This window comes from Scylla paramamosain, chromosome 6 (genome assembly GCF_035594125.1).
Source record: "Scylla paramamosain isolate STU-SP2022 chromosome 6, ASM3559412v1, whole genome shotgun sequence".
Classification (NCBI taxonomy): Eukaryota; Metazoa; Arthropoda; class Malacostraca; order Decapoda; family Portunidae; genus Scylla; species Scylla paramamosain.
In genome coordinates this window covers 21,776,997-21,791,996 of record NC_087156.1, presented here as the reverse complement: position 1 = coordinate 21,791,996, position 15,000 = coordinate 21,776,997, and the positions used below count along the sequence as shown (strand labels likewise).

General features: G+C 45.3%; 1 protein-coding gene across 1 annotated transcript in view; it reads right to left on the bottom strand.

Moving 5' to 3' along the window:
• The window catches only part of LOC135101395 (single-stranded DNA-binding protein 3-like), a 200,752-nt gene that overhangs the window by 99,816 nt on the left and 85,936 nt on the right, over positions 1-15,000 (bottom strand). Inside the window, 1 exon segment of the mRNA XM_064005322.1 lies at positions 9,974-10,015. Coding sequence (XP_063861392.1) covers positions 9,974-10,015 — 42 coding nt within the window.

The window sequence follows — 15,000 nt, the reverse complement described above, 5'->3', positions numbered from 1 at the left end:
TCGTTCTCCTCCTCCACTTCCCCTCCTCATCCTCTGCTATTACTACCCCTTCTCCCTCCTCGTCCTTCTCTGCTTCCTCTTCCCCTTCCCCCTCGGCGCCCCCCCCTCTCTTCCTCCACGACCACCACCAGCACCACCAAAGCTACAATGTAATACACCCAATGCCAACACGTACCACACCGGAAGGAGAAAGATAAAAAACGGAGACAAAAGATCAATAATGGAATGAAAGTAACGAATGGAAATGGAGGGAAAACTATGAATGAGGACGAAAATGAAACAAGAAAGTGAAAAAATGGAGGATATTAAATTAAAGAACAATGATAGGAAAAAAACACATAAAAAAAGGACAAAAATTGTTCCTCCCTCACTCACAGATAGAAATAAAAAAAATATATATATAACAAATAAACTCACAAAATACAAAATTAAAAGAAAAGACAAAATAAAATAGAACCAGTGGAAATCAACAAGAAAAAAAATAGAAGAAAAACAATATCAACAATAAAACAAAGGACGCCACGAAAAAAAAAAAGTAAAGGGACTCAATAAACAAGAGCAACACAAAACAAACGAAATAAAAACAGAACACAAAAGCACAGAAAAAAAAGAAAAGAAAACGAAAACCAAACAACTCGATAAAAGAATAGGTATAACTCAAATAAATAATACATAGCAATAATAATAAAAGCAGAGAGGGAAGGAACATAAGAACATAAAAAAAGGAAAACAAAAGATGAAACAAACAGGAGCAGTACGTAACGCAGGAGAACCGAGAACAAGGAGGAAACAAAGGAAGGAGGAGGAGGAGGAGGAGGAGGAGGAGGAGGAGGAGGAGGAGGAGGAGGAGGAGGAGGAAGAGGAGGAAAGGGAAGGACTCCTGACGACGCTGAACAGGGAACGGAAAACGTGAACAAAGAACAGCAAACACGGAGAGAGGGGCAAAAACTACCTCTCTCTCTCTCTCTCTCTCTCTCTCTCTCTCTCTCTCTCTCTCTCTCTCTCTCTCTCTCTCTCTCTCTCTCTCTCTCTCTCTCTGTCTTTCGTTTTCTTTAATCATCATCGTGGATTTTCTGACGTATTTCCTGTTTCCCTTCCTTCCACCTACTCTTCCTTCTTTTCTTGCTCTTCATCTTTCCACTCTCACTCTTTACTATTAAACTCCTTTCCTTTCCCTTCCCTTCCCCTCCCCCTCCTCCTCCTCCTCCTCTTTATCCTCATTCCTTTTCTTTTCCCTCGGTTTTACTTGACTCTTCCTTTCCATTCTACTTTCTCTTCTTCCTTTCACATTGTTCTCTCTCTCTCTCTCTCTCTCTCTCTCTCTCTCTCTCTCTCTCTCTCTCTCTCTCTCTCTCTCTCTCTCTCTCTATCTCTTTATTATTACTTAACTACATTTACATATCTCCCATTCCTTCCCCCCATTACCCATACCTTTAACCATCCCTCCACACCCCCCATTCACCCATCACACCCTCGCCCCTTCCCCGTACCCCTAACCAGCCCTCTGACCTCCGCCCGAGTCAAGGTCAGGAGAAGGTTCACCCCACATGACCCCCGCACATCCTGTTGAGGCGAAAAGAGCGAGATGGCAACACTTTCATAGGTTTACCTGGGTCAGAGTTGCCAACGCAGAGTACGCGGAGAAGAGAGGAGAGGAGAGGAGAGAGAGAGAGAGAGAGAGAGAGAGAGAGAGAGAGAGAGAGAGAGAGAGAGAGAGAGAGAGAGAGAGAGAGAGAGAGAGAGAGAGAGAATTGGTTTGGATACTCGTTATGAAAAGGCAAAAACTACGCAAGATTTGAAAGAAAAAAATAAAGAATAAAATAAGAGAAAAAAATGAAATGAACAAAATAAAAGTACCCTCAATGTGTGTGTATGTGTGTGTGTGTGTGTGTGTGTGTGTGTGTGTGTGTGTGTGTGTGTGTGTGTGTGTGTGTGTGTGTGTGTGTGTGTGTGTGTGTGTTAGTCCGCCCTGCACGTGGCCTCTGCCCTGCGCTAATCTGGACATGTGTAGGGCAGGGGTCACTTCGCTCCATCATTATCTAGACCGGTACTCATGACAAGTCCCTTTGCCACTCACCCCTGATGCCCCCAACATCCCCGGCCCCTCCTGCCATGTCCCGTGTCTCATTATTAGCAGCATCGATAGCAAAATGGTGGTGGTGGTGGTGGTGGTGGTGGTGGTGGTGGTGGTGGTGGTGGTGGTGGTAGAAAGAAGAGGGAGAAGAGTTAAGAAGAACGAGATGAAGAAGAAAGGAAAAGGAAAGTCAAAATAGAAGGGAAAACTCAAAATAGAACTTAAACAACAATAACAAACGAATACATGCAAAAAACATTTATTAAAGTTCACATATGCAAAGTGAAATAAATAAATAAATAATCAAATAAATAAATAAATAAACAAATAAATAAATAAATAAACAAATAAATAAATAAATGAAGATAGAAATACATAAACACAACAATGGATCAATCAAAACATTTATCACTTTTATGTACAACCTTTCACTTGTACCTATCATTAAAAAACAAAAGAAAAAGAAAGAAAGAAAAAAAAAACTTATTATATTCATCATCTAAGTCACGAAGGCGAGGCGAGGGAGGGGTGTGGTAGGGCAAGGCGAGCGTGGTGCACCGTGACGCGGATAAATGAACTGAACTCTAATCCATTACATTAGGGCGACGACCTCTTATACAGCGCCGTGGTCCTAAGACTGAGGCGGGGCGGAGCGAGGCAAGGCGAAGTGACAGGAGAGGGTGACTTGTGGAGCGATGAGGAGTAATGAAAGAAGTGAACATCAGAGAGACATGTTAACTTTCTGACTGCTATTTGGTACACCTTTCTTCAACCACTGATCAATGAGGCATCTTTACTTGTTCTACAGCCACCTCCAATCTTTAAACTGGGTACAAATTGAAAACTACAATACGTAGTTTAAGTTGGAAAGTAGAAAAAAGGAAAAGAGGAGACGACAGGATTATTTAAATGAAAGTGAAAATGAGAGTAACTTCCGGAGTGATATGAAGCAAAAGCAACATAAGAAAAAGGACATAAGAGTACATTGAGTCAAGAACATAAGGAACGGTACTACAGGTCTACACGTGACAATCCCTTTATAAACATACATACATATACCCATCTAGCCCTGCCCATAAACTTATCTAATCTCCTTTTAAAGTTTCCCACTGGATGGTACAGACGAGTTAGAGACGACAGAAGAATAAGTATGTGAGAGGAACTTCAAGGGTTGTATTTGCATCCGATTAAGCGCCCGGTCTTCACACGTAGCAGCGTCAAACCTCGACTAGTTTAAACAGGTTTTAGTTGAAATCGTACGAGTTTCCAATGTGGTTTTCATGATTTTAGTAGTAGTCTGACAAGGATTCTACATCGCCAATGGGCAAAAAGAAAAACACTGCAAATAACCATATCTGTGACCTTTGAAAGTACATCTGATGAAAAGCCAAAAACATTTAAAGAACACGATCCTAAGAAAAAAAGTCAAGGTCATGAATACATTGACTGGACGAGCCTGGTTTTCAGTATTCATCCAGACCAATCAGGTGCATCAATAACCCACGGTGATCTATGTAATGAAATTAATACTGCACTCATGCCAAGAGTCTCGTGTCTATTATTCACCAACACCCAACGACACGGAGGAAGCAGGTGGAGCTGTTTACATTTTTTTTTCCAACACGTCACCTTAAGAGAGGGAGCGATTAGTGAAGACGCGCCACCTTGCTCCCTACCTTGCCCACCCTCGGGGACCTGACAACCTCACCCATCCCTCCTCCTCCTCCCCAGCACACACACACACACACACACACACACACACACACACACACACACACACATACCTCTGACAGGTAATGAACGAGGTCAGGTTACTACTACTCGCTGCTTCAGGAGTCTTGTATTGACCAAAGCAATTGAAATGGATGAGAATGTACGCTACTTTGAGCTTGTCTTGATCTTTATACTGAGGTCAGCGTGAAGGAATCGTAGTTTATGGCTGAATTGTTATGTAAAGACCTGACTGACTGACTGACTGACTGACTGACTGACTGACTGACTGACTGAATGAATGAATGAATGACTTACTGACTTGTGATTGAAACGCTCGTCCTTTTATTTATTGATTTATTATTGTTTTGTGAGGGAAGAGACAATGAAGTGACATTTAACTTTTATTAATTATGTTTTGTTATCATTATTACTCTCGCAGATGAGTCTGTTACTCTTTTTACCATTTTTCTTTAAAGCTCCTGTGACGTTTGTAGTTTCACGAGAGAGAGAGAGAGAGAGAGAGAGAGAGAGAGAGAGAGAGAGAGAGAGAGAGAGAGAGAGAGAGAGAGAGAGAGAGAGAGAGAGAGAGAGAGAGAGATTCAGTTTGTCATATAGGAAACAAGTACTCGTATATGTGAAACTAGTAAGTCGTTAAGTGTTTATATATTAAAGAAAAATGTCCAGCAGTGAAGGAGTCTCTCTCTCTCTCTCTCTCTCTCTCTCTCTCTCTCTCTCTCTCTCTCTCTCTCTCTCTCTCTCTCTCTCTCTCAGCATTGTATAATTCCACCCGCCATTCTCCGACCAAACCGGTTATTCTCTCTCTCTCTCTCTCTCTCTCTCTCTCTCTCTCTCTCTCTCTCTCTCTCTCTCTCTCTCTCTCTCTCTCTCTCCAACACTTCTGTACTCTGAGAAGGTCCACCCACAAAATTGGTTTGGTGATTATTATTTACTTACACAAAAAAGACAAAAACAACTCTCTCTCTCTCTCTCTCTCTCTCTCTCTCTCTCTCTCTCTCTCTCTCTCTCTCTCTCTCTCTCTCTCTCGTTCATATTAAGGCAGGAAAATCAGGTGTGCTGAGGGAACACAGGTGAACATATTTGGCCAGGTGTGAGCCAAGGCAGTGGTAGTCCATGCCTTGCACCTGATGTAGTAGTAGTAGTAGTAGTAGTAGTAGTAGTAGTAGTAGTAGTAGTAGTAGTAGTAGTAGTAGTAGTAGTAGTGGTGGTAGTGGTGGTTGTGGTGGTTGTGGTGGTGGTTGTGGTGGTGGTTGTGGAGGAGGAGGAGGAGGAGGAGGAGGAGGAGGAGGAGGAGGAGGAGGAGGAGGAGGAGGAGGAGGAGGAGGAGGAGGAAAGGAAAGGAAAGGAAAGGAAAGGAAAGGAAAGGAAAGGAAAGGAAAGGAAAGGAAAGGAAAGGAAAGGAAAGGAGAGGAGAGGAGAGGAGAGGAGAGGAGAGGAGAGGAGGAAAAGAAGAGAAGAGAAGAGAAGAGAAGAGAAGAGAAGAGAAGAGGAGAGGAGAGGAAAAAGAAAAGGAAAAGCAGAAAAAAGATGGAAAAGAAAAAGAAAAGGAAGAAACAGCAGCTGAACAAGAAGAGCAGCATCAGCACCAGCAGCAGCAGCAGCAGCAGCAGCAGCAGCAGCATTAATGTCACCAGCCAACAAATACACAGACGACACCGAGTATCCATTACACCGCCACACGTCTAGCAGGTCTCGCGAGCGGCGATGCCCCGTGCAGGCGGTATGTGTTCCAGGCTGGGGCCACACCACCACCACCACCACCACCACCACCACCACCACCACCACCCACACAGAGCTGGCGGCCCTTCCCCACTGCTCAATACAGTCTTTCCAAGTTACAGGATTGATTTCAGACAATGGTATTTAGTAGCAGCAAAGACACTCTCACAGACACACAGACAGACAGAGGAAAAGAGGCGAGGGTCAGCAGCGGGCGGCGTGGGAGTCAAGTCTTACGGATGTTGGGCCAAGGCGGGGCAGGCGGGCGGCCACCCTCAGGTGCGCCCGAGGGTGGGTGGCCGGGCAGCGGGGGTGGGGAGTTGCGGGGGAGGGGGCGAATTGCTACTCTAGGCGCCAATTTATGGTGGCGGGGGTTGGAGGTGAGGCGCGACGAGGCGTCAGTGGGGCGGCGTCTGAGGCTGCCGCTGCCCACCAGTGCCCGCGCCTGCCCCGCCGCTTTGCCTCACAGTGTCCCTAAACAAATCCACGCCAGCAGGCGATCATGAGGCGATCGCATAATTAATGCACCACCAAGATGGTTGATCCACATCGCGGTGATCTGTATGCGAAGTGCGCGCCGGGCAAGGCCAGCCAGACCGTCAGCCAGCAGCCAGCCAGCCAGCCAGCCGCCCGCACCGCGCTGCCACGTCTCCGCGCAGGACGCACTGCTGCCACCACCCCCTCGCTGACGTGCACTAGACGGTCGTGTACTGTACGCCGGAAGCCTTAATGATGCCGCGCACACACTTTATTCGCGGCATGTCCCTCAAGGTCATCGCCTCCAACACGACACGCCGCCCGCTGTCCTGCCCCCCGCGTGACCCTCTCGCGACACGCCGGCAATTTAAATACCGTTAATACCATACGGCGGCCGCGACACGAGCCTCGGGTTTGGGGGGAGGGAGGGGAGGAGTGACCGGCGGCCGCAGGGTTTGATAGGTGCAGCCCATACCTGCCACCGCCTGCCCATCCCGACGTCCTACTTCACAGGGTATTCAAGGTCTCTCTCTCTCTCTCTCTCTCTCTCTCTCTCTCTCTCTCTCTCTCTCTCTCTCTCTCTCTCTCTCTCTCTCTCTCTCTCTCTCAATAACACGTCTGGGATGTGTCAAGGTTACCTTTTTTTCTCCCACCTTGCCGTCTGTCCTCGCCACAAACAGGGAGCAAGCCAACCAGTGAGCAGCAGCAGCAGCAGCAGCAGCAGCAGCAGCAGCAGCAGCAGCAGCAGCAGCAGCAGCAGCAGCAGCAGCAGCAGCAGCAGCAGCAGCAGCAGCAGCGTCCACCTACTAAAAAAAAAAAAAAAAGCGCCGTCCTGGACACACCACACCAGCCATCGTACCTTCCACACCCTGGACCTGGACACTGAGGGCCCTGCCTAACACACGGATCTCCACACACAGAACACCTTACGTAGGCTGAGCACAACAGAGATCTAAAAATAATAGACAAATCCACAAATATACCTTCCCTAGCACACGTAACCCTACAGAGAGAAGACCAAAGACCGAGCATAACAGAAGACCCCAAAACACAAATTCACAATATAAATCTTCCCTAACACACACACAACTCCACAAACAGAACAACTTAGACCAAACACAAGAGAGGAGATTACAAAAAAAAAAAAAAAAAATACAAGCAAATCCACAAAATACCACAAAAAAAGTCTCTAACACACAACGATATCCTCTAACAGAACTCTCCACAAACAGAACATCTAGGAAAAACATAATAAAGACCACCCCGCCCACCAAAAAATAAATAAATAAATAAATAAAATAAAAAAATAAAATAAAAATAAAATAAAATAAAAAGTAATCACTAACATTCAAATCCTCTAAGAGAAGAAGAACTTACACCAAAACACAAAAGGATTACAAAAAAAATCTGCAGTATACATAAAGAGACAATTTTACACGCGGAACATCACGCTGACGCCACTTGACCCTACGCAGGGGACGTTGAATGAGAGGAACAACCAGTGGACACACGCCAACTAATCCGGCATGCACTCCAGGGACAGACACGGGCAATATAATGAACATGGACTGAAAACTGCAACAGGAGCGCGGGACATAACTCAAGAGACAGCAGAAACCCGTCACAATGCAGCGAGACAGAAGAGGAGGAGGAAGGAGAGGAGGAATAGCAGAAGCGACACGACTACAAGCAAGCTGGGTTCGTAGAGAGAGAGAGAGAGAGAGAGAGAGAGAGAGAGAGAGAGAGAGAGAGAGAGAGAGAGAGAGAGAGAGAGAGAGAGAGAGAGAGAGAGAGAGAGAGAGAGAGAGAGAGAGAGAGAGAGAGAGGGACAGGGAACACAAGGGAGAGAATATGTATCACGATAGTAGGAAAAAAAGAAACTCGTGTGTGTGTGTGTGTGTGTGTGTGTGTGTGTGTGTGTGTGTGTGTGTGTGTGTGTGTGTGTGTGTGTGTGTGTGTGTGTGTGTGTGTGTGTGTGTGTGTGTGTGTGTGTGTGTGTGTGAAAGAGGGGGAGGGAGGACAAGTAGAGAAGTAACTATAGTGATACAATGGAAAGTAAACACACTAGCAGTGCAAGTTGGGGAAAAAACTCGACCGTATTCAGTGCAAGAGAAGAAGAAGAAGAAGAAGAAGAAGAAGAAGAAGAAGAAGAAGAAGAAGAAGAAGAAGAAGAAGAAGAAGAAGAAGAAGAAGAAGAAGAAGAAGAAGAAGAAGAAGAAGAAGAAGAAGAAGAAGAAGAAGAAGAAGAAGAAGAAGAAGAAGAAGAAGAAGAAGAAGAAGAAGAAGAAGAAGAAGAAGAAGAAGAAGAAGAAAAGAAAAAGAAAAAGAAAAAGAAGAAGAAGAAGAAGAAGAATCAACAACAATCCTGCACAAGTGACTCATAGGAGGAGGAGGAGGAGGAGGAGCAATAATAAGTGACTGGATTACCTTGTGTAGCATCAATACGATTTCTTCCTTTGTTGGTCATCTCGACAGCCTGCCAGTCTCTCTCTCTCTCTCTCTCTCTCTCTCTCTCTCTCTCTCTCTCTCTCTCTCTCTCTCTCTCTCTCTCTCTCTCTCTCTCTCTCTCTCTCTCTCTCTCTCTCTCTCTCTCTCTCTCTCCACGATGCTAGCCTTCGAAGTATGACCGCGTTGTTTCTCCTTATTCTTCTCAACCTCGATTTCCCTCCACCTACTCCTCGTTCTTCTGCTCCTCCTCCTCCTCCACCTCTTCATCGTTCTTTTCCTGCTCCTCCTCCTCCCCCTCGTCCTTCTGCTGCTTCTTTCCTCGTCCTTGTCATCGTCCTCGTTCTTGTCACCCACCTCCTCCTCCTCCTCCTCCTCCTCCTCCTCCTCCTCCTCCTCCTCCTCCTCCTCCTCGTCTCTACTCGTCCCCAACATCATCTCATTTTATACAACCACTGAACAAAAGCAACTGAACACCCCACTACTTTCCATTCCTTATATTATCTTTCTACATTCAATCTCATATTTTCCTTATCCCTCATGACTGTGTGGGAGGTTGTGGCGCACACACGAGCGAGAACACCAAAAACACCCACGGCGAGATGGAAGTTTTGCAGGCACACCAGGATATGATATACACCGAATGTGTGGTGGGTGGGAGGCGGGAGAGTGTGTTGTGTGTGTACATGCATGGAGTCCCTTCTCTTAGTCACAAGTCCAGCATGAAGCGAGCTAAACTAAATAAAAAGCCGCCGAGTCAGTCCCTGCAGTTTTTTTTTTTTTTTTTTTTTTCCAAATTGTCCACCAAACCGAAGCGTTCTCGTCTGGTTACTCTGCCACTTCTAGCGAATCCCTCGTTCTGTTGTGTATTTTTGTTGACTCTCCCTTCGTTCCGTCCCGTGCTGTTCTCTCTCTCTCTCTCTCTCTCTCTCTCTCTCTCTCTCTCTCTCTCTCTCTCTCTCTCTCTCTCTCTCTCTCTCTCTCTCTCTCTCTCTCTCTACCTCTTTCCCCCTTCCCTCCCTCACCCTTCCTCCCCTTCCCTCCCTCCCTCCCTCTCTCTCTCTCTCTCTCTCTCTCTCTCTCTCTCTCTCTCTCTCTCTCTCTCTCTCTCTCTCTCTCTCTCTCTCTCTCTCTCTCTCTCTCTCTCTCTCGGTCTGTCTCCCTGTCTCCTCGATCCATGCAAACAAGCGACTGTCGCACTTCTACCAATATGTGTGTATGCAAATTCAGAGTAAACTTTGAAGGTTATACTTCTTTTTTTTTTTTCAGGGGACGGGTAGAAATTTCAGAATCACGAAAGAGATACACGAAAGGAAACCTGTAATGGATGACACCTGGTGGACAAATTGTGGTGTTGGTAGGTGCTGGAAGTCATTCCTGCATGTCACATACACACTGACGAACACACACACGCCCGCGCAGGTAGCTCAGGACCTGTATACAACAACTCTCTAAATACATACAAGGTAAAAATTTACTCTCACTCACCCACTCACTCACACACAAAGAGAAGGATTCAGTACTTACGTGAGCGATACCGTTGACGCTGTAACCTGAATTTACAAATCCCTGAAAAATACAAAAGAAGGACAAGTTAGTCAAGAATCACACACTCAAATAGTCTTCAATATAATCAAATTCAAAACTACAAGGAAGAACATGAAGGAGACAGTAAGACACACACAGGTAAGGCTAAGAAGCATCAGGAAGCATCAATACTCTTCAAGGCATTTAGGAGGAAACGTGTAACCTTTACCTAAACACGATGATCAGTAAATAAGTAAGAAATGCTCATGAAACATTCACCCGACTAATAGGGCGTGACATTTCTCATGACATTTTCCTGTAAGAGGCCCACTCCTACCCTCCCTCCCTGCCCCATGCCCGCTGGCCCCTCATCACCTCCATTCCCCTTCACCTTGCTACCCGGCCCACTCATCCTTTCACTAGAGAATGACAGGAATGGATCAAAATATAACACTGACATCCATCCAAGAAGTGCCGTCATGCTGGTCCAGTGTCTAAAGGGTTGAGTGGTCACCTTTCCTGCTTCATATCCCGCCCCATCCAGTCCAGCCCCGCCCCGCCACCCCAGGGCCCGCCACACCGTGTCTGCTTCCCTCCCCTGGTGGCGGCGGGAAGCCTAGCGTGCTCATTTCAAATACCAGAACACTCACTCTTGCACCCCGCGAGAGTATGTACACCATTCCTTAGGAGCTTTCATCTTGTTTGTTTGTGTTTTACTTTTAAGTTTAACAGTTTAACATCAAGGTGAAGACAGCCTTGTTTGGCCACACACACACACACACACACACACACACACACACACACACACACACACACACACACACACACACACACGGGTCTGTCAAGGAGGCCCTGACCACTATCGGCAGGGCATGACTGTGACGTCATCTGAGCGCCGTCAACGCCCTTATGGCAGGCTCATGACTGTCTGGCGGCGGTGAAGCAATTCCTGGGCCGCGCCACAAGGCAGGCTCCCTCACCGCCCCTGGGAGGATGCAGAGCCACACAGCCACCCCATGGTTTATTTAAGTCAGAATGTCCATTCCCGAGGCATTTTGTGTTGAAACTACATCGACCAAAGTTGCATTACAAATAACATCAAGAGAAGACAAGTTGCAGCGTCACCCAAGCACCGTAACCTGGACCTCCTCCCCTGGACTGATTAAGGTTGCCAAATGATTCCTCCCAAGCAAAAAGAGAAGCTAATACAAAGACAACAAACAACAACGTACCAGTGGATCCCGACGAGGCTGTTTGATAGTTTGAAAGGAAAATAAGAACCATTAAAGGGAATTCTACGGAAAAAAAAAAAAGTAATCCTACGCAAAAAGGGGCAATAAAAAAAATAAGTGAGCACTAGACAAATATGAGGTGAAAGGTGATGAATATTAACAACACGAGGCACATTTGGGATACTTGGTGGGGTCTCTATCTAAATGCAGTGTGCACGTGGCTCTGTTCCAACTCAGCTGACGAGTCTGCCACAACCTGACTCAACATTTTACAACAATGTTTATGCATACATTTCAAAACTTTAAAAAGGAACACGTATTATTTCTGCCACACCAGTGGAAAAAAATGGCATCAAAACAGCTGGCCACTGTCAACACTTGCGGGCACCAACTACACACACACACACACACACACACACACACACACACACACACACACAAGCACACACACAGTCAGTCAGTCTCTCTCTCTCTCTCTCTCTCTCTCTCTCTCTCTCTCTCTCTCTCTCTCTCTCTCTCTCTCTCTCTCTCTCTCTCTCTCTCTCTCTCTCTCTCTCTCTCTCACTCTGATGTACGGCCATTACTCGAAATAATACATCTGAGGCAAGACTTTCATTGCTACACCACACGTCATTCTAATCTTGCTCAACCCACCACCACCACCACCACCACCACCACCACCACCACCACCACCACCACCACCACCGCAGCCTCCAAGCAAGCGGCTGAGTGACCCTGATCTGCCGTGCCAATAAACACAAACAAGCGCACTGTCATCGGGATTTGCAAGGTGGGCGACATCGTAAACATTCTCGCTCGAGTTATATGTTTCACACGCGCATTGCATTTGTCTTTTTTTTCGTAATTGTTTTTGTATAATCATGTAGTGAAGTATAATCATGTACAGGCGATGTGGTAATGTTATCTGGAATATTTACCATTACTGTTACTTCTACTACTATTACTAATATACTACTACTATTACTATTCCTAGGACTACTACTTCATGATTTTTTTTTTCTATAATTATATATGGTATTAAATTACAGACTATGTGATAATACTGCTTACTTATCATGTTTCTACGGATTACTACTACTACTACTACTACTACTACTACTATTACCACTGCTACTACTACTACCACTGCTACTACTACTACTACTACTACTACTACTACTACTACTACTACTACTACTACTATTACTACTGCTGCTGCTGCTACTACTACTGCGATCAACACCACATTGCCCCCACCGATACACTATCATTGCAACACCACAAGTACGATCAACACCCACAACACCACACAGCCAGCATCACAAATACACCCAATAATAAAATGAACAACATATAATCTATGCAAGTGACTGATCAGATAAAACTATAGTTACCTTTTTCCTAAATAGATCCGAGTACAAAAGAACCCTTGTATTCAGTGCGTATAGCTGACCTGACAATGATATTAACTCAATAGAATGAATGGAGCGAGAGTTTTCAGCTAATTTCAAACATTTTTTATCTCTTTACTAAGCTTGGAATGATAATAGTTGTGTTCTTTGCTATGTTATAATCGTTCTAAAGGTTCACGTATTCACTGTGGCGTTAAGAACAAAAGGAAGAACATAAGAAAATAAGGAGTGTTTTGTTTTTTAGTTAACATTCATTTTTTTCTCACTACTAAACTTTGGATAATTCTGACTGTTATTGTGTTCCTTACCTACAGTAATGATCGTTCTACAGGTTCATGTGTTCACTATGGCATTAACAACACAAGAGCATAAAGGAAGCTTATACGTGGCGCGAGTGTTTCCAGATAATATCATACTCTTATTTCTTTTTTTCCCCCTTCTCAGCTTGGTACAATTCACGCTGTAGTTGTGTTCCTTACCTAATGTTATAATCGATAGTTAGTGATTTCATTCCTCAGTGACATTCTATTACTAAATACAACAACCTCACTTTTTTTTCATGATTTTGGATAGTTCGTTTTGACAGTTACCTTCAGCGAGCCTTCCACACCCTTTTAAATCTTGCTGTTGTTGTTTTTTGCCCAGAGCCCATCTTACCAAGAAAAAATATATTAACAACCCTCAATATTATACGAAAACTCTCTCTCTCTCTCTCTCTCTCTCTCTCTCTCTCTCTCTCTCTCTCTCTCTCTCTCTCTCTCTCTCTCTCTACTCAGAACCTGTTACTCCTCCCACAAGACACTAATCTGTATCATCCTTTACTTATGTTCCGGCTCGTTATTTGATTATTCGCACCTTTATTAATCCTGTCGCGGCTCCTCTCGGGAGACGGATAATCTGGCTTTTTTTTTCTTCTTCTTCTTCTTTTTCTCTCTGGGTAACATCACCATCACGAAACTGACGATAAGACGCATTAAACTAAACGCACCGTGCCATTATGTTGACCTTGCTGAATTGACTAATAGCATTTAATCTGCCTCTGTGTGTGTGTGTGTGTGTGTGTGTGTGTGTGTGTGTGTGTGTGTGTGTGTGTGTGTGTGTGTGTGTGTGTGTGTGTGTGTGTGTGTGTGTGTGTGTGTGCTGTGTTCTTCAGTACGTAACAAAAAAGCATCATAGTTCACGCTCAGGTCAATCTTCCTCGCCATGACAGACTGGTTCAGGTGTAGCCTCTGCCGGCCTTCCCGTCTCACTCGGGGCCATATTCTGAAACACTGCGCACCTACGCTACATCCAAAAGATTCTAGGTGAAATTACACAGGTTTTTAAGGGGTGTTTATGGTTCTAGTGACAGATTAACGAGAGTTCTACGTTATTAACACGAAAAACACTCTTGTGGGCTTTGAAAACAGTCGTAGCGAGAAAGCAAAGCTTTTCAGAATACGGGCCTTAGCACCAGAGAGAAAGGCAGTCACCACCTCCCGTCGCCTCGCTAATGCTGAACATGGAGGAACCTCGCAGAAATGATGACGATGGCGCCACGTCAGGGGATCCTTGTTGCTGCTACTGAGCTCCATGGATTCCTGAGTTAAGTCAAACGATTAGCGCAGCAGAAAACATTAACAGGAACACGGAAGCGCTTGCAGAAGCCAGCGATCGTCAAGATTTCCGGCGCAAGTTTACCATGATAAGAAACTCCAACTGTGTGGATGATCGTGGTGGTGAGAAAACACAGGATAAGTCAGATCTTCACTTCCCTAACGTTCTGACTGAGTGTTCCTCTGAAGTAAGAGATAAGAAGATGAACTCATTTGTCTCGTCTACACATAATCACACATCAGTTACTTATCAAGCCAATTAAGTTAGTAGTGCTTCACGAAAACGCCGCCGGTCATGAAGCAATTGTTCTCCTCATGCCTCGGTGTGCCAAGACGCTAAATACCTGAAATCTTTCCTTTTGAGCTGCTGTCTTACGCGCCGGGAAATGAGGTGCACGTGACTCCTGACGCTCGTGATGAAACGCTGCTCTCTCTCTCTCTCTCTCTCTCTCTCTCTCTCTCTCTCTCTCTCTCTCTCTCTCTCTCTCTCTCTCTCTCTCTCTCTCTCTCTCTCTCTCTCTCTCACGTTTTTTTTTTCCCCGTCTCCTTTTCTCCCTCATCCGTCATCTCTTATACCTCCTAAAAGAGACTTCCCCTCCCCTCTTCCTACCTTCTTTAGCCAGACATTCTCTCTCTCTCTCTCTCTCTCTCTCTCTCTCTCTCTCTCTCTCTCTCTCTCTCTCTCTCTCTCTCTCTCTCTCTCTCTCTCTCTCTCTCTCTCTCTCTCTCTCTCCGCCCCATAAGCAAGACATTCAAGACTGTCACGATCATTACATTGTGAGTGACAT